The 20,257-nt window shown below is 40.8% G+C and overlaps 1 protein-coding gene across 7 annotated transcripts in view; it reads left to right on the forward strand.

Moving 5' to 3' along the window:
- Positions 1 to 233: 233 nt before the first annotated feature.
- TEAD1 (TEA domain transcription factor 1) overlaps positions 234 to 20,257 on the forward strand; it is a 205,267-nt gene continuing 185,243 nt past the window's right edge. For 3 of the 7 annotated variants that reach the window (XM_073347630.1, XM_073347634.1, XM_073347633.1), the window contains exon 1: positions 672 to 1,135. In XM_073347630.1, coding sequence (XP_073203731.1) covers positions 958 to 1,135 — 178 coding nt within the window. In that variant the 5' untranslated portion in view covers positions 672 to 957. Of the gene's footprint in view, positions 324 to 671; positions 1,136 to 20,257 lie in introns of those variants that run through there. The other 4 variants (XM_073347632.1, XM_073347635.1, XM_073347636.1 and 1 more) reach the window with 2 other exon arrangements.

Raw genomic sequence — 20,257 nt, forward strand, 5'->3', positions numbered from 1 at the left:
CTCCCTGTAGCGAGTCCGCTCCTCGCGTTCATTTCATTCCTCTCTCATTCCGAACATTCTTAGCATCGCTCGCGCCGCACAAGCCCATCCGAAAGCCCAGCCCGCCCCGCCACCGGCTTGGGCAGTAACTAATCACTTGAAGGGATTCAATAATCCTGCAAACAGCCAGCTATAGCCTAGATATAAATAGAGAAACTGCAGATTAAAAATAAACACGGGGCTATAAATAGCAACCCAAGCCCAGGGGGAGCTGGACGAAGTTTGCAATTGCATTGCAAAGAGCTGGTGGTGGTTGCAAAGGTGGGGAGTGGAGTGGAGTGGAGGTAAGTTTTGTGTGTGTATGTACGAGTATGTGGTCGCTGCTGCTCGGAGGGAGCTGCTGCTATGCTCATCTCTCTCCCTTTGCTTTGTGTGGCTGGGAGCGGGGGGGGTCTCCTTTTATTTGCTTGGAGAGCTACATAGGCAACTATGGCCCCCCTCTTTCTCCTCCCAACCCCCACCTCCAATCCCTGCAGGTGATCTGGGGAGGAGGGTAAGGAAAGGGACTTGGGGAGGGGGGGAAGAAGTTGTTTCCAATGGAGTTTTTGCTGCTTTGGGGTTGTAGCCAGAGCTGCAACAGGCGGCTGCTCCTGTTCCTCTCTCTCTCTCTCCCTCTCCCTCTCTCTCTCTCTCTGCTCCTTGCTGCTGCTTTCACTTAGTTGCCTGAGTCACTGCTTTGCAGCCTGGCGCTCGCTCACACACTCACACACACACACAAATCTTTGACATTTTTCACATTTTTCATGAAGAAGGAAGAAGTTAGGAGCGGCCCGTGGCTTGCAAAATAAAATCCTCATAATAATCCAAACTCTCCCAGCGTTGTGCCCTGCAAAAGTGACTCGCTCTGAATCGAGAGAGCTCTTGGGTTTCGTGCCTCGAGTTTTGTTTTCCTTCCCCCCTTTTCTTTTCCTCTAAAAGATGAAAGAAGGAATGTTCTTTTTTGCTGCTTCTTCTCCTTCTCCAGAGCTGCTGCTGCTGGTTAATTGCACATTCAAGTGGAAAATTTTCGGGAGTCAGCAGAAATATTGTATCCAAAAAAGACAAAGTCGCGGTTACAACAAAACTGAAGAGATTGTGCCTGGAAAACTTCCTTTCGGTAGGAACCATAGGGTTATTTATTTATCCGTAACCTTTTAAAGAGATCTGTTCTGCAGATGCCCACGGTGCTGATCCAAAGGCAGCCTTTGTTCACAGAAGTAAAATTTGCAAAGGAAGTACACTTTTAAGGGGGAGGGGAAAAGTTATATTACAGCCTTTGTAACAAAATTAAAACAAAAAGAAAGAGAAAGAGATTTCTGTTTTCATCCATCAGAAAAGTTCAAGCTCCTACCTGTGTTAATCCCATTCATGGTTTCCCCCCTCCTCTCTTGAAATCTGTTTTAAATTGAATGGAATCACTGTATAAAAATATTTATGAAACAATGAAATACCAGCCACCCCTGTTTCTCAGGAGAGTTGTTAATTTATTAGAAACAAGTGCCTGCCTTTGATTTGAAGAACTGAAAAGTGACCTCAATAAGTGCTGGAATATTAGGGAGCAGTTGTGCTTTACATTTTCTGAATGTAAATGGTTCCCGATTTTTTAAAACTTCCTTACCGAACACCATCTAACAAAGTCAGGGCCAGGAAGCATGTCAGAAGTCACTGACATTTTCTGATGTAAAATGTTATAGATATGAAATCCAAACTGAGATGGTACAGCACCCGAAAAAAGTAGCTATACAGCTGTATTCCTGTCCTGGGAAGAATAAATTCCTTTCCCTCTGTATTGATTAAGTTTGGAAACAATGTTGCTTATTACTAGCTTGTATAGTGATACTTGCTTTTCCTGTCTAGATTGTCACACACAGCAGCTATATCATTTTAAAACACTATTCTTTTACTGAAAGTTCAGCTACTACAGTCCATCTTGGTATGTACATCTATTAACTTAATGCATCCGGTGGAAAAATTCAGCTAAACAACATGGAGTATTATATACAATGCAATATAACACAGTTAGTGATTATAATTGCTTTGGGATTTAATCCCAAATACAGGATTTTTCATAGAATCCTAAATTTGGAATGCAGTATATAGTGTATTGCTATCTCTATAAATAGTTGGGGAATACCATTACAGGGGCATTAGACTGTGGTGGTGGTACACACTAAACTATTAAAAATGATACAGACACCAGGATTACATTACTTTATTTTTTGAGGATGATATATATGGATTTCAAATAGAAATGCCAGAATTATTAATGCAGTAAACATTCTTTAAAAAGGGAAACTAGAGATTTTGTGTATGGGGACACATTTTTAATTTATAGCTGCTTAAAGAATGTTCCCTTTTTGAAAGAATTATGTTTAAACTTCCAGTTTTTTTTATCAGATCTGTTTCTTTTTCATTATTGCTCATTAAATGTATATTTTCTACTGTGCTGGTTTTGAATGAGGTCCTAATGTATTTTTTTAAAGCAGTAGGGGTAGTTCTGTGTTTTATCTGATGCTGATATAAACCAGCTGATCAAGCAAAGATATTTTGGTTGTAAGTGATGTACTTCATAGTTTTTCTTTATAATAGTACTTTCTTATTAAACGCACACAAAATATATTTTGAACTACAATTTCAAATGGTCTATTTAGCTGAAATATTTATATTTTCACACCACAAAAAGCAAACCACAACATCACTTCAAATTTGGAATATGGCTTGACATTATGCACACTTCTTTCTCAGTCAGAGCGCAGAATGTGGCTAAAATAGAATGTACACAAGGAGTAAAGCAGGGAGAAATTTTGATTTCATGTGAGCTTTAGTAAGGACAGCTTCTGCTTAATGAAGTTTAATTTAGAGTGGAAAGGAACAATCTAAATGTAAGTGGGAACTGGGCCCTCAGTGAATTTCCAGTTGAGATTGTTTATATTGTGGTATGTGTTTGTGAGCAACATGTATGGTATAATTTGCAACTTGTTTCTCTCTCTCTCTGTGTGTGCCAGGACAATGTACTGGTTTTGGATGGTATTAGAGTGGTTCGTAGGCTTTGGTGGTCTTTGACTGATAAAAGTCAAGCTCAATTAGGAGGAAGCAAGAACTCTAAATTTCTTTTTTTAAAGTAATGATTATAGCAAAACTATAAAGTGTCCCTCAAGACTCAGAACATTAAAAATAGTTTATTATAGACCCTTAATGCTTCAGAGAAGCAAAAGTGTAAGAGAGACCTCTTTTACTTAATGAAAAGATGAAGGTGGTTAATAACTTCATTTTTTGTAATATAGTATAATTGTCATTAATAAACCCAAATGTCAAAATGACTATGCAGTCAGATTAGTTTCAGTAGAAATAACTTTTTTTTTTAAGGATCACATGGAATTATTCCAAAAATATTAAATTTCTTTATGCAGTTTTCAGTGTATTTATTTACGGAGAGAGTGTTGCCTTAAAATTTGTGTCCTTCAAAAATATAACTGAATGTACCTTTTGTGATATATACCATTTTTATAATCCAGCCCTCTTTTTGACATTGTTATTTTATGTCTAATATTACATATAAGATGGTAGAACACAGACACTATCTTTTGAAAGCTATTCCCTTATTTTAGAATTTAAAGGTTTGTACAATCAGGCCCTCTCTTACATTAAAGTCAATGGGACGACTCACACAAGTATCAAATGCTAAGATATTTACAGCATATGCTTTATGTCCTTTGGCATAGTATGATATTTGATGTCTAAATGGAAAATCAAAAAGTAATAGTTATGTTTTTACATCTTTATTAATCAGCAGTGACTTAAGCAGGGTACCCGCATCTGATAACCTAGTTATAAAATGTACAGGATGCATTTCTAGTCACAGTGAGTCAAATCAGTCCTGTCAGTACTGTTTTGACAGAAAATGCAGATTCTAGGCAAAGTTTGACTTTTTTACAGTGATGCAAGTTCACAGTAACTCCACCAACTTTGTTAGATCCAAACATAACACTGAAAGCACCAACTGTGCAAGGGGCCTTTATTTATACGAGTAAATAATAACTTATTTGAGGATCTAAATGTACAGGGTTTGGGATTTAATTACCATTTCGTCACTTTGTAGTAATTTGCAAGGAAATTATTATTAGTTGCCTTGAGTATGAAGGTTGTATATTGCTAAACTACAATCATTTACTATTGTAAAGCTTAGTTATGCTTGACAAACTTTTAGTCCAGCGCCAGACTTGAGAAGTCAATCAGCTGGCTAAGGGGAAGCTGCAGAGTGCTATTAGAGGTTCTGTTGCAGTTTACACAAATACTGTACTATTTAAATGATAGCCTGTGCCACCTGAATGAATCAATTACATTATTTCTTGTAAAGCCAACTGATTCTAGGCCACAACTAATGACATGTTTTGCAAAGTAAAAAAAAAAATCTGTAATAAATCGTCCACGTAGGGCCTTATCCTTTACTTCAGTTTTTGCACAAAACTCCCTTTGACTTCTGTAAGTGGAACGAGGAAGGAATATTATTTCCTTGCGTAATTTTGTGTTTGAATTTTATGATTGCTCATTTCCAAAACATAAAAAGCGCCTAATTCAGTGCACTGAAACACCAGTTCCAAATTCCAGCACCCAAATCAATCACTTAGAAATACAGACAGAACTCTGCTGATTTAATTCTTCTGATGCATACAGGTCTTTGTGTGAAATCCTGATCCCACTGAAGTCAAATGGGAGTTTTGCCACTGGCTTCAGTAGGGCCAGGATTTCACCTTTTGTGGAAAACAGGTTAGGCAACTTTAAAAAACATATATTGTCAAAGACAAAAGGCCACCATGTCATCTTTGTGAAGCAGAACTGTCTGTTTGTTTACAAGTCTTTGCCACAGTCTAATCCATAACAATTTATTTGACTAGCTGTCTTACACAGGGAGAGTATGTTTGCTCCACGGACACTGAGCCACTAATCTTGTACTGTATGCATTTATTTGTTGCATGCATTTTTGTAGACTCATCAAGAACATTATGAAAATCCATTTAAAGTTTGAAATGTTCAGGGGAACTTTCATACTCATTGCGGAGATGCAGATCTTCCTTCTCAGCGCCTCCAAATTATATGAAGGTTCCCCAAAAGCAGCCCATTTTATTTTGGAGCTAGTCCAATAAAAGGTCTACAACTTCTTGTTCTTTGAATTTTAGCCTCCATTTACTGGAACAACATGATTATCACTTCTGCATCCTGTCGTATGGGTCCAAGTGGCTTTCTTAGATTTTTAGCTCTTATTAGGTCTTCATTAGACATTTTAGTCTGAGGTGCACTGTAGGTTGTAGCAGAAGCATATAAACCCAAAATGAAAGTTTGTTTGCTAGCACATCTCTGGTTTCAAAAGACAGAATTTGGAACCTCAGTGTATGTGGAGGGGGGAAAAATTCAGGATCTTGGGTAAAACGATTAAAATGCTATTGACCGAGAATCTAAAAAAATGACAAATGCTGCTGTTTTTACAGATACATAAACTGAAAACTGCTGCTAATGATGGGAAATGTTAATTATGTGAGAACATATTGAACGTATATTCTCTGGCATGAACTTTTTTAAATGCATCAACTGTGCTGCCTTTTATGCACACAGCTTTCTAATTATCATAATTCAGTACAGCTCTGGCTTTTGGAAGGAGTTCAAGTGCAGTCGCAACTTAACATGAAAGGAGATTTTTTATTTTTTTTTTTAAACTGGAATGTTCAAGAACAACTTGAAAAGATAATCTAAAAATGCTATATACTTAGCTGAGTATGAGTAAAAAAATACATGTATTCCTATAACTGGCTACCAAAGTAAATAAGATTATTAGAACAGATAGTTATCTATGTATCTCATTATCTCACTCTCACACATACACACACAACTCAAAACACATTTTCATAATTGGATACCTTAGGTGGTTCTACCTCCTATTGATAAACGGTATTTTTTATTTTGTCACATTTCTTGAAATGATAAATGAAGTAAGTGGATAACCATATTGTTAAAAAGACACTTTCTGAAACAGTGCAGAGGTAAGAAATATAACTGCAGCATTAAAAAAAAAAAGGAAGAGTACGAGATCCTCATGATTCTTCAGTGTAAAGCAGATGTGAATCTGTCACTTCTGCTGTGGCTCCACTGTAAATCATCCTTATCTATCACTATTCACACCTTGCCTTTATGGCATTTGACAGGGTTGTAAAAATTCCAGTTCTTTCAAACCTCTTTAAAAGTTCTTAAATGAGGGGAAAATAACTTACATTTAACTTAAACTTGAATGATCCTTTCACGTGCGTTTTTTGCTTGTTTGTTTTGTAAGGACCACAGCATTAGGTTTGTCTGTTTATCAAGTTTCAAGCTTAAAAAGGAAAAGACAAGTCTGAAAAAAAAAAAAGATCACGTCTTACCCTTTTTACTACAGTACGTGCTACGTTGCTAAAATGCAAAGAAAACCCCAGTGAAACAAAATGACTTCATTTGAGCTGGCACTTAAGAGCAGAATTCACTTCCATAGTGCTGAAATAAAAGAAGCTAAGTGTTTTAAATAGCCACTCCCCTAGGCCAGAGTGTTTTTTAGAAAAGCTCATTGTCTAGATTTGAGCTGTAGCAGTATGTCTGCCTCTGTTAAATCTCCCAAACCAGGCAACTCGATTTCTAAAGTTGACATCTGGTTTACTCTTTGTTCACCTGTTTAAAAAAAATGCAAATAGACGAGCAAGCCATTGCCCTAGAGCTCTTAAAAAAATGCTGTTGACAGTTTGTCAAATAGTGCTTCCAGTCTAAATCTGCAGTAGCCTATTGTTATGCCAGCAACAGGCAACAGAAGTTGTGGCACCATATGGCTAGTATATGCTTCAGATAAGCTATCTTTAATTTAGTTTACCAATAGCGTTTTGATATGCTTCATGTTTGAATCACCAACCACTATGGGCTTTGGGTATTTTTGGTGCCAGATTATTCCTTAACCTTATAGGCATCACAATTATTCCCTTGGTGGAATCTCAGTGATGCTGTTGAACAATAATGCTTGTTTTTGGAATTAGCCAGGGCATTCTTTACATTGTTGTCTTTGCTTTCAGTCATGAGATTATAATTTGGGAATGCTGCTTTAGTCTTGACATGAGAAAATGTCAGAGCAGACTAAAAGAAAACAGGAAGTAAATTCACACAGTAGCATGGAGAGTGCGCCCCCCATTTAAAAAATAGTGTGTGTAGGTTTGCATTTAGTAATGATGGAAAGGAAATACGGTGTTCTTTTATTATGAACAATTTCCTTTCTAAAAAAACAAAAACTGTGTCCTGCAACTAACTTGCAGTTTTAAAGTATTCTGTAAACATCTGAAAATCATTTCATTTCCCACATCCCTGATTCCATCTTTATTCTTAAAACAAATCAGCCTGGCAAAATTTGTTGGTTAATACCAAGGCACTGACTAGATCTTTTGAATATTGCTTTCAAGATCGACTGAAAACCTTCTGCAAGGCTCTGTGGAAACTCCTTCATTCTCAGTTTTTTCTAATCAGCTTGCCTCTTGCAGCAGGAAAATAACAATTCTAACAGAGTCATCCATTCAAAGCTGGGTGGATGTCCTCAGGGTTGGATCTTTCTGCATTGCTTCTGACCTTGTCACACATTCCTCTCCTGCTTCTGCCTCTATGGCTTCATCTCTCTTTTTGCTTAAAGGGCACCATGTCTCTGTCTTCTGTTTCTTGGCTCCCCTTCTCTCTTTCTACATACATTTCTTTGCTCTTGGGCTTCTCTTTATTAGGCACTCTCTCTGTGAGATGCCATTTTTCCTGTTCTGTCAGTCTCACCACTCCCTTCCTCTCTCCTCTGCCCACCCCAGTTCTCTTCTCCAGTTACTTTCATGCTTTCTCCATCTGGTCTCTTTAGCCAGTCCTGATCACAACAGTTATTTTCGAATACTGATTATTTCTAAGCATGCATTACTTTGTTTATAGTGCCTTTGGTGCTCATGACATGTTACTGAGCAGTAAGAGGATAAGGTTCTTGCCCAGAGGAACTTATACCCTACATTTAAACCAATTCACTGATTCTGCCCTTCAGTGACTAGAAGGGGTCAAAGAGAAGGGATACACTATCTTGCTTCCTGTATTGTAATCGCAGTTTAAAAACAATGTAATTGTAAAACCAATTCTAAATTAAAATAGTTCTCAGGGAATGTGGTAGATTGACAATGCAGGAAGCAGGACAATATTTACAGACCAAGTATAGATCAGTCAGCGACCCTTGACTGATCCCCATCACAATGGCCTGAGTACTAACTTGATGGGACACCTTTAGTAGTAAAAGCATAATTCCCTGCCTTTGGCCTCTCTGCTGAGCTAGTAACAACTTTTGAGAACTTCCAACCTGGTACAGATTTGATCAGTAATCCCTCACTTGATCTGATGTATGTAGGGCAGATTTTCAGAGGTTTGCTTATACCAAATGACAAGTGAATGTGGAAGACCTTGGTCCAAATCCCTCCTCTAAATAATTTAGAGACTTAAACCCATATCTCCCAGGTGAGTGCCCTAACCTCTGATCTATAGGATATAGTGAGGATTTGAACCCAGCTCTCCCACATCCTGGTTGAGTATTCTAACTACCAGGGCATAAGGGGGGAGTGGATCGCCTCAGTTTCCCTTGAGAAAGGGTTTACCTGGCTTAGGCACCTAACTCCAGGAGGAGGTTCATGGCTGTGAATCCCAAGTGGAGCTAGGTTCCTAGCTCCCCTTGGGGGCAGGGATTAGGATACCCCCACCTCTTCAGTGTTTCTTACTGGCTAGCTTAGGTGGCTCCCACTCAGCTTGCTGGCTTTTGTGAATTCCCTTTTGTTCCTAACTCTCCCCATTGATTGTACAGGGAGCCTGGGTGCCTAATTCAGGCTATGGATTCTGTGAGGTGGCAGGGCCCCTAAAAGTTAGGAATTGCAACACTGGGTTTTGCAATGCCCGAATCACCCTTTGTATCTAAGTGCTTACAGATGAACGGCTTGCTATTCAGTCTTCAGTCCACTGACCCATCTTGTCATCTCCCATGTTGGACTGATGGGACAATTAAAATGTAACATCTGTATTTTCTTAACAAGTAAGACAAGTCTTTACATGGTTTGATTTTCGTGGTTAAATTTTAGAACCCAGGAAGTTTGAGTTAATTTGGTATCTACTTAAGTGGGTTTTCCCAACCCTTGCTTGGATACAGTTTTTGTTGTGCAATAGCAAATCCGTAGTGCCAAATAAAATCTATTTCATTCAGTAAATTTACTATTATTTATGTATAGTAATTTCTTTCATCACTTCTTGGAATGTTTAGTGCATGCCCATTATTCAGTTACAAAATATGGATTTGAAAGGGCATATTGTAAAGGCAAGGTTTAAAATATGCAACTTTACATATCCAGTTCCTATTTATTAGGTTGCAGTATCAGTTATATGTTTTGTTAGCAAAACAATGCCACATAACTCAGTCTTGCAAAACCTCTAGAAACAATACAGAAAAGGACTGAAGAGTAACAGAATTATTATAAATCATGGTATGTTTGGAAAATTAACTAATGTCCTGGCCTGTGAGATTTTGGAAACAAATTAAATAATCCTCTTTTTTTTTAGGTAACAGGCTGCTTTTAATGGTTCTTCTCTATTAAGGAAAGTACAGTATTGAAGGTTATTTATTTCTGGGCATGCAGCACGGGGTGAAGAGCCTGCAATTCAGCTAGCAAGGCCTCTGTGCCCTGAGGTAAACTCTATTTCACAAAGGGAATTTTGATTATGGTCTACTGCTCTGTAGCATAGTGGAGGCTTCAAGAGGCAAGTGGTAAATGCTACTAAAGAAAAAGCTGGATTGGAGCCACTGACGTCATCTAAGTAAATCTGCTGTAGGACTATAGCCATAAAATGACTGCCAGCCACTGAGCGCACTTTGGCCTTTTCTTGTCAACTGTTTTAACTGCTTTTTTTTTTTTAAAGCAACTTGCATTTTGTTTTCTTTTTCTGTGCGAGTCCTGTGCATGTTGAATGTGTACAAAGGCAAAGGAACACCCCCTCCGACACTCTACGTCCGCATGTGTGTAGCTACAGTTGCCATTCAGAAATAAAAAGTAATCCAGTACTTTTCCATACATGATGAGAGCAGAATTAAGCTTCCCTCTCAAGCTGTTTCTTAGGTAAGAGGCTGGCAGTTCAGGTTACAGCGAACTGATGAGATTTCTGTTGCAAGCAAAAATGTTTTTGATAGTTTAGCAAACATGCTTTCCTCTATGGAATAAATAATAAAATAAAAAGATGACTGGCTGCAAATTCTGTATTTGCACAAACGATTTCAGGAGCTTAAGATCCAGTTGACTAGCACTGTAGCCATTACTTTCAGATTGATCATTGCAGTGCTATGAAAATGGAACTTTCCCCAATTTACTGTCACCAGCTGGTCCCCGATTATACATGGTTACATAAATCATGTATCAACAATAGCAACACTAGAGTTTGTTGATTAAAATGTGGCTGTAGATATTTTTGTACGTGGGGGGATGATATCTAAAAATACATCTGATATCCCACCTGTCCTCCACTTCTGGGAAGTTTAGATGGGTCAGGATCGCAGCAAAGATACTAGGTTTGGATTGTGGCTTTTGAATTCCTTGTCAGCATTCTCTTGGAAGGTGGTCACATTTTTGCCCCTAATTTGGGAGGCATTTTTTGTAGATGTATTTTGAGTCACTGTTAGGAAAGTAAAAATGGGTGTATAGTGAAAAACATTTGTAATTGTTTAGGTAATATTTTTCCTCTAAAATATTTTTCTTCCTTTAAAATAGAAATTAAGCATCATTCAGACTGGTTTTTGAATTCATGAGTTTTATGATCAAAAACATATTAAAACCAGTATCTTATCCATGAATCATTAGATGAGTCAGTTCCTGAAACCACTATACAAGCCACACAGTTCTTGGCTACAACTGAATGCAGGAAATCCAGGCTTCAATAACTTCCTTTCCCAGTACTGGCTATGGCGGTATTAGTGGTTAGTATATGCTGCTCTTGTAAGCAATCGGAAGATGTACGTCTGAGGAACAAAGGCACTCAAGTCAATTTGCTGAAACTGTTTATAATTTGTGGTCTTGATTTGGATGTCTGGATATATTGGCATATACTAGATTATGTGCAGCAATCTCTCTCTTTTTTTTCAGCAGTAAAATTCAGAATGTAAAATGCAGTGGGCAAAATTCTTTGACAAAACCCTTCTACCAGTTTTTCAAAAATCTTTGATGTTGCGGAGATTTTTAGTGCTATCAGAAGAATAACAAACAGCAATGCAGAAAGGCTGAACTTTTAAGAGTGCATTTGAAATGTTTATTTAAGTTATTTTATCTTTATTCTTTTGTAACAAACTATTTTATGCTGCTTCAGTGTTCCAAGGGAACTTTAAAAAAACCCCAGCCAAACAAACTTGGAACTTGTAAAACAAAAACACATGATTTGTTTTTTGGTCTGTCTTTTTGCTGTGAAAACTGTTTGTCTCCTCATAACCAAGGACACATTGATTATCTCTATCTCGCTACAGCCATGTTGGCTACAGAATCCAGCTCTTTGAATATGAAGTGTCTACACTACCACAGATACTTCAACATCTGTTCAGGTGAAAGTAATTTTTACCTGCCCGGACTGAATGGGTGAAATTCAGCCTTGCAATTCAGATCTGAATGCATTTAGATAAGGAAAGAATTGGCCTATTATATTTTTCTTAAATATTCTGAAAGATAGCTTGGTATCTTTACATTTTGGCTTTCAGTCGTCAACGCTGTAAGGGAAATAATTAGCATCCCAAAAAACCCAGCATCTACCTATCTTTCATTCTTCTTCTTTGTTCTTATCTCCAAAAAATTGCCCTGCCATAACAAACATATAATGCAGGTCTGGAGAATAGGAATGGTCCTCATGGTTACTTGGAATATAAAGAAATGATCAAATACAGCACTAATTAAAAACAAGTAAAAGTTAAAGTACTGTAATTTGTTAAAAAAAAAAGAATCCTACAAAGCAAGTATTTGTCTTTTGAAGTAATCTTTTAAAAACAATTTAGAGTTTTCAACAGCTTAAGAAATATTGAGCTCTTCATTTAATTAGGCATCATGATTATTCAAGAATTAACCTATTTATTTATTTATTTATTTTTTGCTTTAAGTAATGTGTGAATAAACCACTTATTTTGTAAAGCATTCTGTGGGGCAGTTTCTCTGCTGAGGGTTACAGCAGCCCCAGTGAATGAGGAGGAGCTGTGTCATAGGGGTTTTCCCAGACATAAATAATTTTGAGGGATGGTGAGAGGTCATGAGGTATAGCAGTCTCTCTCATGGCAGGTAAGTTTCTTTGCCCTGAAAGGCACAATGCTTTGCAAGGTTAACAGCTCTACTCTGTAGGCCAGTGTAGTCCATTCAGTTTTCCCATCTGATTGAAACCCAGAAGGAACCTGGCATCATCCCCAGGGAGGTGCAGTGCTACTGTGGTTTCTCCAGTTCTAGCTTTCGGTGGGCGGTTGGATTGCTGTAGGCATGGGTTCCTGCCAGTGATTTATGGGAACTTCCACAGTTGCAGAGAACATCCCAACCAAACAGCTCTGTTGCTACGGATGTACCGAAGACAGTTTATCCGATGACAATTAAGGTAATGCTGTCAAGTCACTTGGACCTTGGATTTAACTTACTGTAAAGCTATGCAGTGTGCTAGGAAACATGCTCACTGTTCCACTAGTGAATGTTGATTTGGGGTATTTTTCGTTTAAAATTGCGTGTTTTAGCAGCACTGATGAACAGTGCATTTGCACAGTACAGGATCAAAGAGCACATGAAAAGCCTTCGTGTTGGTGACCACATAATGGGCAATTTTTTTCTCTATCATCCAGTGTTAAACAACTGATTGTTTAAAAAATAATAACAATAATTTAAAAAGCCCTTAAAATGGAATAAGGATCATGTTCCTATTATGATGGAAAAGTTTAGAAGCAAGTTAGTCATGTGTTACATGACTTGTTTGTCTTTAATTATTTCAGTTCTAAGGAAATTAGGATGTTTTAGTATCGTTTTCCTATTTTAAAGGTTTTGCATACCTGAATTTTAATACATAAGCTTGCAGGTTACTTTTTTGCCCACACTTTATATGTGTTTTAAATCTAACATTTTATGTGTGAAGTAACGATCTGAGAAGCAACTCTAATGTGAATTTCAGCTTGGGATTAGAGGCCTGGGGCTTTGAATTGCTTACTGTCTGTAGACCAAGTCGTCACTGGCCAGTGATTGATTCATTAATTAAAATCAATTTAAATGGATTTGTAAGCCTCATGTAACAGATTATCTTATTAACAGCATAGAAAAGGCAGTGTGATCTGTGAGGAATGTGTCACTTTAGACAAAATGTAACATGATTTTATGGGAGAATTTCATGAATTGCTGCTGCCCTAAGTGATCTATGCAAATGAAAGAGCCTTGCTTAAATCCTACATTAAACAGACTCTTCCTGTTGAAGAATTTTTATTTTTAGTGAGTCTCCTCCAAAAGACTTGCCTTTAATCTTAACCTGTGTGCGTATGTGTGCTCGTGTGTGTATTCATGCCCGCAAGGACACTTTAAATATCACGTAGCTTCTGACAAAGTCTGGTCTTTAAAATTCCTGCAGAGGCTCTTCCAGAGCAAAGGAAAACATGCCCATGTTTTTCTTTTCTGTTTTTGTTTTTAAAAATAACAACAAAACAAAATGTCAGAAAGAACATCGAATGACAGTTAATCCATGATCTGCCTGCTCAGCAGTCCGGTCTAGGGAAGATGCTTTGCAGGCTGGAGGTGCAACGTGGACTGAGAGAAACAGTGGCAACAGTGAAAGTGGTGTCACGATAGCAACAAAAGTCTCCCTTATTAGTAGGAGGACCCAACTTTTCTTTCGTTTTAAATTAAATCAACAACTTTTGGCAAAACCCTCACTTTTAAAATATTCAATGATTTTCCACCACATTTCGAGGCCATCCTTCCGGGCAGCGGTGTACTCTGATAGATTCTTATTTCCTGTGATGGAGTCTCAAGAATGCCCAACTCAGCTGACATTGAGATCAGTGGGAGTTTTGCCATTGACTTCATTTGGGATGGCACTGTGACCAGAATGTGACGATTTACAGGGAACTTCTCAGCAATGCCACCTGTGTCTGTTCTCTCCAGTCTAGCTTACCCTTCATGCTGCTCTGACATGCAAGAGTTTAAACTGCTCTTGCTTCAGTGTTGCATCTGTTCGCTTTATAACTTTTCTCCTTAATTTATCCCCGTTGTGCCTTTGAAGTTAAGGGGTGAAATCATGACCCTGTTGACAACAATGGCAGAACTCCTATTGACTTCAGTGGTGCCAGGATTTCCCCCAAAGTCTCTTTCCCACCAGATGGATTGGAGCTCTTTTATGTCTGTTCTAATAGATAGGAATCAATTGTTGATGCCAGCTGAGTTTTATATGACACGTCTTTTTTTAAAGCAATAACTCCATGTAACTTGGAAGTAGTTCATGGAAATTATTCCTCTAGTGATTCTTTAAAACCAAATGGCGCTAGTGAGTGCTGTCACATGGCTTCCTTGTCATTTGCATTACGGAGAGGTACTAGCCTTTTTGTGGTTAATTCTGAAACTATATCTCCACCGTAAACCCAACTTTGATCACTCGTTGCCAAAATGAAGCCTGTCTGCCTGAAATAATACAACTTTGATCTTTTACCAGGGTAGAATGGCTCTTTATTGTTTTGAGGAAAATCACAAAAGTTGTTTGGGAGATTTTATTTCTTCATTAGCGTCCCACTTACTGACTGATCTACCTCGCCAGAGTGCCTGGCCCAGAATCCTTACTGGTAATGGATAGCTAGCTCTTGATGTTTGCTGCTATTCCCATTATTTGACTTGTGGAGATGTGAGAGGAAAGATAATTCCTTTTACAATGGTCCTGGGGACATGTCCACCCACTGACAGCTGTTGGGTCAATTTAGTGGGAAGATAGGAAAAAGCAGTAAAGGGTTGGAGAGGATAGTGACAACAACTGGCAGGATTCCTCGGTGACCGTGTGCAATTTCCAAAAACCACATCGGGCATATAATCTCTCAGCTGTGTGGCTGACCAGCTCCTTTTTCTCCTCCTGAGTTTCTGGCCTGAGGCTTGAGGGTCAGTTTGGAGTGGGGTTGCCATGGGAAAACTAAAGACAGAGATCACACTGTGGTTCGCCGGGTTAGGCCTGGGTCTGGAAACCAGCATTTTGATTTGCTGTTTCACTTTGGCCAAATCATATAAACCTCCACGTTTTTCCATCTGTAAAAAGGTGGCTAATTTGCTCCTGGGAGAATGATAAATTAGCTGTTGTTTGTACACTGCTTTGAAAATGGAAACCCACACAATACATGCATATGACTACTCTTTATGAGACCTCTATGGCTTGGAAAGGAGCTGGGTGATTCTCAGGCTCTCCCTGTTGAAAAGGACTGGGAGGGAATAGGGGGTGGGGTGGGCTATACCAGGCTGCAGCCTTTTCTTGTAGATTTAAAAAGAGAAGAAGCGAAAGAGAGAGAATGTACAGAGCTGCCGTGGAGTTGAGTGGTGGGGCACGTATGTTCAATTGTGGTGGTAAACCAGCCTGCTTTTTCCCACGCTCCGTGGAAAGTCATTGGCACAGAATGGTGCAGCACTGTGAAGGCCTGACTCTGTCTCCTGTTCTAGCATTTACTAGCAAATAAAAAGTGCACCGACGTGTCCTTCAGTTATTTCATTTTACATTTTCCAGTTCTAGGCTACTGAGAACCACAATTTCAATGAATGGACTTTCTTCAGTTGAATTTATACAGTAGGATTCTGGCGAAAAGGAAGAGGACATTGTTGGTGAATAGCTTTTAAATGGCATACTGCATAACCCTGCCATTATGACTTCAGGGAGTGTTTTCAATTCTACTGTGAATCTTAGTAACATTTGTCTTCTATCAAGGCAGCAAAGGTGTGTGTGTGTGTTGCAAACATTGTGAAATGGTTCTTAGTTGTCCTAAAAATTATAAATAGTTCAGTTGGTTCAATTATTCCTGTTGTAAGCATACATTTTATAATAAGTCATAGTTATAGTGCAGTATTGTATGAAATGCAATTCAGTTTCTAGTAACAAAATTTCCACGGTGCTGTATATGAAGGTCAGTGGTATGTAATTATCTGGTGGACTGGTGACAGGTGCTGTGTAGGAAGTGTTCTTGCCCTTGACACTACATGTAGTAATTAAGCTAAGGGTCTATTATAAAAAGTGTAGAAAATACCCTATTTTTTTTTTTATAAATACTGGTCATAACATATAGTTTAGTAATACCACATTAAATGTGTACTGATGCCTTAATAGTCTATGTCAAGGTTTATATATTGGAAATATATCATTTCCTGTTTGGCCAGCGTGACTGGTGACTGTGCAGATCTCATCAGCAGAGGTGACCATGGAGTCCCAGAATAGCAAAAGAGCTCCAGCATAGACCGAACGGGAGGTACTGGATCTGATCACTGTATGGGGAGACGAATCCGTGCTATTAGAACTCTGTTCCAAAAGACAAAATGCCAAAATATTTGAAAAAATCTCCAAGGGCATGAAGGACAGAGACAATCACAGGGACCCGCAGCAGTGCCGCGTGAAACTTAAGGAGCTCAGGCAAGCCTACCAAAAAACCCAAGAGGCAAACGCTCGCTGAGGGTCAGAGCCCCAGACATGCTGCTTCTATGATGAGCTTCATGCAATTTTAGGGGGTGCCCCATAACTACCCCACACCTGTACGTGGACTCTTGCAAGGGAGTCTCACGCAACAGGGATGAGGAATTTGGGGACGAGGAAGATGCTAGCGCACACCAGGCAAGCGGAGAAACAGTTCTTCCTGACAGCCAGGAACTGTTTATTACCCTGGAGACAGTACCCTCCCAACCCAGGCTCCAGGACCTTGAAGGCAGAGAAGGCACCTCTGGTGAGTGTACCTTTGTAAATATAACACACGGTTTAAAAGCAAGCATGTTTAATGTTTAATTTGCCCTGAAGACTTGAGATGCATTCGCGGCCAGTACAGCTACTGGAAAGTCTGTTAATGTGTCTGGGGATGGAGTGGAAGTCCTCCAGGGACATCTCAGTGAAGCTGTGCTGGAGGTACTCCCAAAGCCTTTGCGAAAGGTTTCTGGGGAGGGCAGCCTTACTGCGTTCTCCATGGTAGGACACTTTACCACGGCAGGCCAGTAGCACGTAGTCCAGAATCATTGCATAAGAAAGCATGGCAGCGTGTGGTCCCGGTGTTTGCTGGCATTCAAGCAACAGCCGTTCTTTATCACTCTGTGTTATCCTTCATCCCCTGGTTGAAATAGGGGAATTTTATTAAGGGGACATTCATAGGTGGCCCTTCCTGCTGGGCTGTTTGCTTGTGGCTGAAAAGAAATCATCCCTGCTGCTAGCCACGCGGTGGGGGGAGGGGTGCAGTGATCATCCCAGAGAATTGGGTGTGTGTGTGTGGGGGGTTTATTTGGGTTTGTGCTGCTGGTTAACCCAAAAACATCAGCCCCTCCTTTTACTTGGCCAATGTGTCTTTTTCAATTTTAATCTCCCTTTTTTTCCTCCCGCAGCTGCAAATGTTTCAACGCTGCGACTAGCATCTCTGTCCCAGAGGCTAGCGCAGGTAAGAAGGTGAAAAAAAACGCACTCGCGATGAAATGTTCCTTGAGCTCATGCAGTCCACCCAAACTGAAAGAGCCCAGCAGAATGCGTGGAGACAGACAATGGCAGAGTCCAGGAAAGCACAAAATGAACGCGAGGACAAGTGGCGGGAGCAACAGGAGAGGTGGCGGGATCAAGAGGAAAGGTGGCAGCAGCATGATGAAAGGAGGCAGGATGCAATGCTGAGGCTACTGGAGGATCAAACTGATATCCTCCGGCGTATGGTTGAGGTGCAGGAAAGGCACAGACCGCCACTGCAACCCCTGTGTAACCAACCGCCCTCCTCCGCAAGTTCCATAACCTCCTCACCCAGATGCCCAAGAACGCGGGGGTGGATGGGGCACTCTGGGCACCCAACCACTCCACCCCAGAGGACTGCCCAAGCAACAGAAGGCTGGCATTCAATAAGTTTTGAAGTGCAGTGTGGCCTTGTCCTTCCCTCCTCCCCTCCTCTCCCACCCCACCCGGTGCTTCCCTCCTCCACCACCCCTCCTGGGCTACCTTGGCAGTTATCCCCCTATTTGTGTGACGAATTAATAAAGAATGCATGAATTTGAAACAACAATGACTTTATTGCCTCTGCAGTAAAGCGGTGATCGAAGTGGGAGGGGAGGGCGGTTGGCTTACAGGGAAGTAGAGTGAACCAAGGGGGTGGGTTTTCATCAAGGAGAAACAAACAGAACTGTCACACCATAGCCTGGTCAGCCATGAAACTGGATTTCAATGCTTCTCTGAGGCGCAGCACACATCTAACTGCCCTGGTGTCTGGCTGCCCGTAATCAGCGGCCAGGCGATTTGCCTCAACTTCCCACCCGGCCATAAACATTCCCACCTTACTCTCACAGATCCTGTGAAGCAAGCAGTAATAACAATGGGAATATTGGTTTCGCTGAGGTCTGACTGAGTCAGAAAACTGCGCCAGCGTGCTTTTAAACATCCAAATGCACATTCTACCACCATTCTGCACTTGCTCAGCCTATAGTTGAACAGCTCCTGACTGCTGTCCAGGGTGCTTGTGTATGGCTTCATGAGCCATGGCATTAAGGGGTAGGCTAGGTCCCCAAGGATAACTATAGGCATTTCAACATCCCCAATGGTTATTTTCTGGTCTGGGAGGTAAGTCCCTTGCTGCAGCTGTTCAAACAGACCAGGGTTCCTGAAGATGCGAGGGTTCTGTAGTTTTCCTGGCCATCCCACGTTGATGTTGGTGAAACGTCCCTTGTGATCCAGCAGTGCTTGCAGCACCATTGAAAAGTACCCCTTGCGGTTTATGTACTGGCTGCCATGGTGCTCCGATCCCAAGATAGGGATATGGGTTCCGTCTATTGTCCCACCACAGTTCAGGAATCCCATTGCAGCAAAGCCATCCACTATGACCTGCACGTTTCCCAGAGTCACTACCCTTGATAGCAGCAGCTCAGAGATTGCGTTGGCTACTTGGATCACAGCAGCCCCCACAGTAGATTTGCCCACTCCAAACTGATTCCCGATTGACATGTAGCTGTCTAGTATTGCAAGCTTCCAGAGGGCTATTGGCACTCGCTTGTGAACTATGAGGGCTGCTCTCATCTTGGTATTCTTGCACTTCAGGGCAGGGGAAAGCAAGTCACAAAGTTTTATGGAAGTGCCTTACAAATGAGAAAGTTTTGCAGCCATTGTGAATCATCCCAGACCCGCAACACTATGCGGTCCCACCAGTCTGTGCTTGTTTCCCGAGCCCAGAATTGGCGTTCCATGGCATGAGCCTGCTCCATTGCCACCAGGATGGCCAAATTTCTGGGGCTCATGGTTTGAGAGAAGTCTGTGTCTATGTCCTCATCACTCTAGTCACCGCGCTGCCATTGCCTCCTCGCCTGCTTTTGAAGGTTCTGGTTCTGCATATACTGCATGATAATGCGTGAGGTGTTTACAATGCTCATAACTGCCACGGTGATCTGAGTGGTTTCCATTCTTGCCATGGTATGGCCTCTGCAGGAGAGCAGAGTTGCAGGGGAAGCGGTGGTTGGATGATGAGTTTTGCAGACCTACTGCACCGTCTGCTGCCAGGACACAACAGCTGAGCGAGCTGCACGCTTGCCGTGGTATGGCAAGACGAGCAGCCGAGCAGAGTTGCAGCGGAAGAGGCCCTGCGAGACCACCAGGAGAGCAGAGTGGCAGTGGAAGCGGTGGATGATGACGATCATATAGAGGACCTGCGAGGTGGATTCATAGCATCAGGAGAGCAGAGTGGCAGTGGAAGCGGTCGTTTGATGACAACGGTTAGCAGTCCTACTGCACCGTCTGCTGAAAGCAGTATGGTGCCTGATGGAAAAAAGGTGCAAAACAATTGTCTGCCGTTGCTTTCATGGAGGGAGGGGTGACTGAAAACATGTATCCAAAACCACCTGCGACAATGTTTTTGCCCCATCAGGCATTGGGAGCTTAACCCAGAATTCCAATGGGCGGCAGAGACTCCAGGAACTGTGGGATAGCTACCCACAGTGCAACGCTCCGAAAGTGGACGCACTCT

This window comes from Lepidochelys kempii, chromosome 6 (genome assembly GCF_965140265.1).
Source record: "Lepidochelys kempii isolate rLepKem1 chromosome 6, rLepKem1.hap2, whole genome shotgun sequence".
NCBI classification, from domain to species: Eukaryota; Metazoa; Chordata; order Testudines; family Cheloniidae; genus Lepidochelys; species Lepidochelys kempii.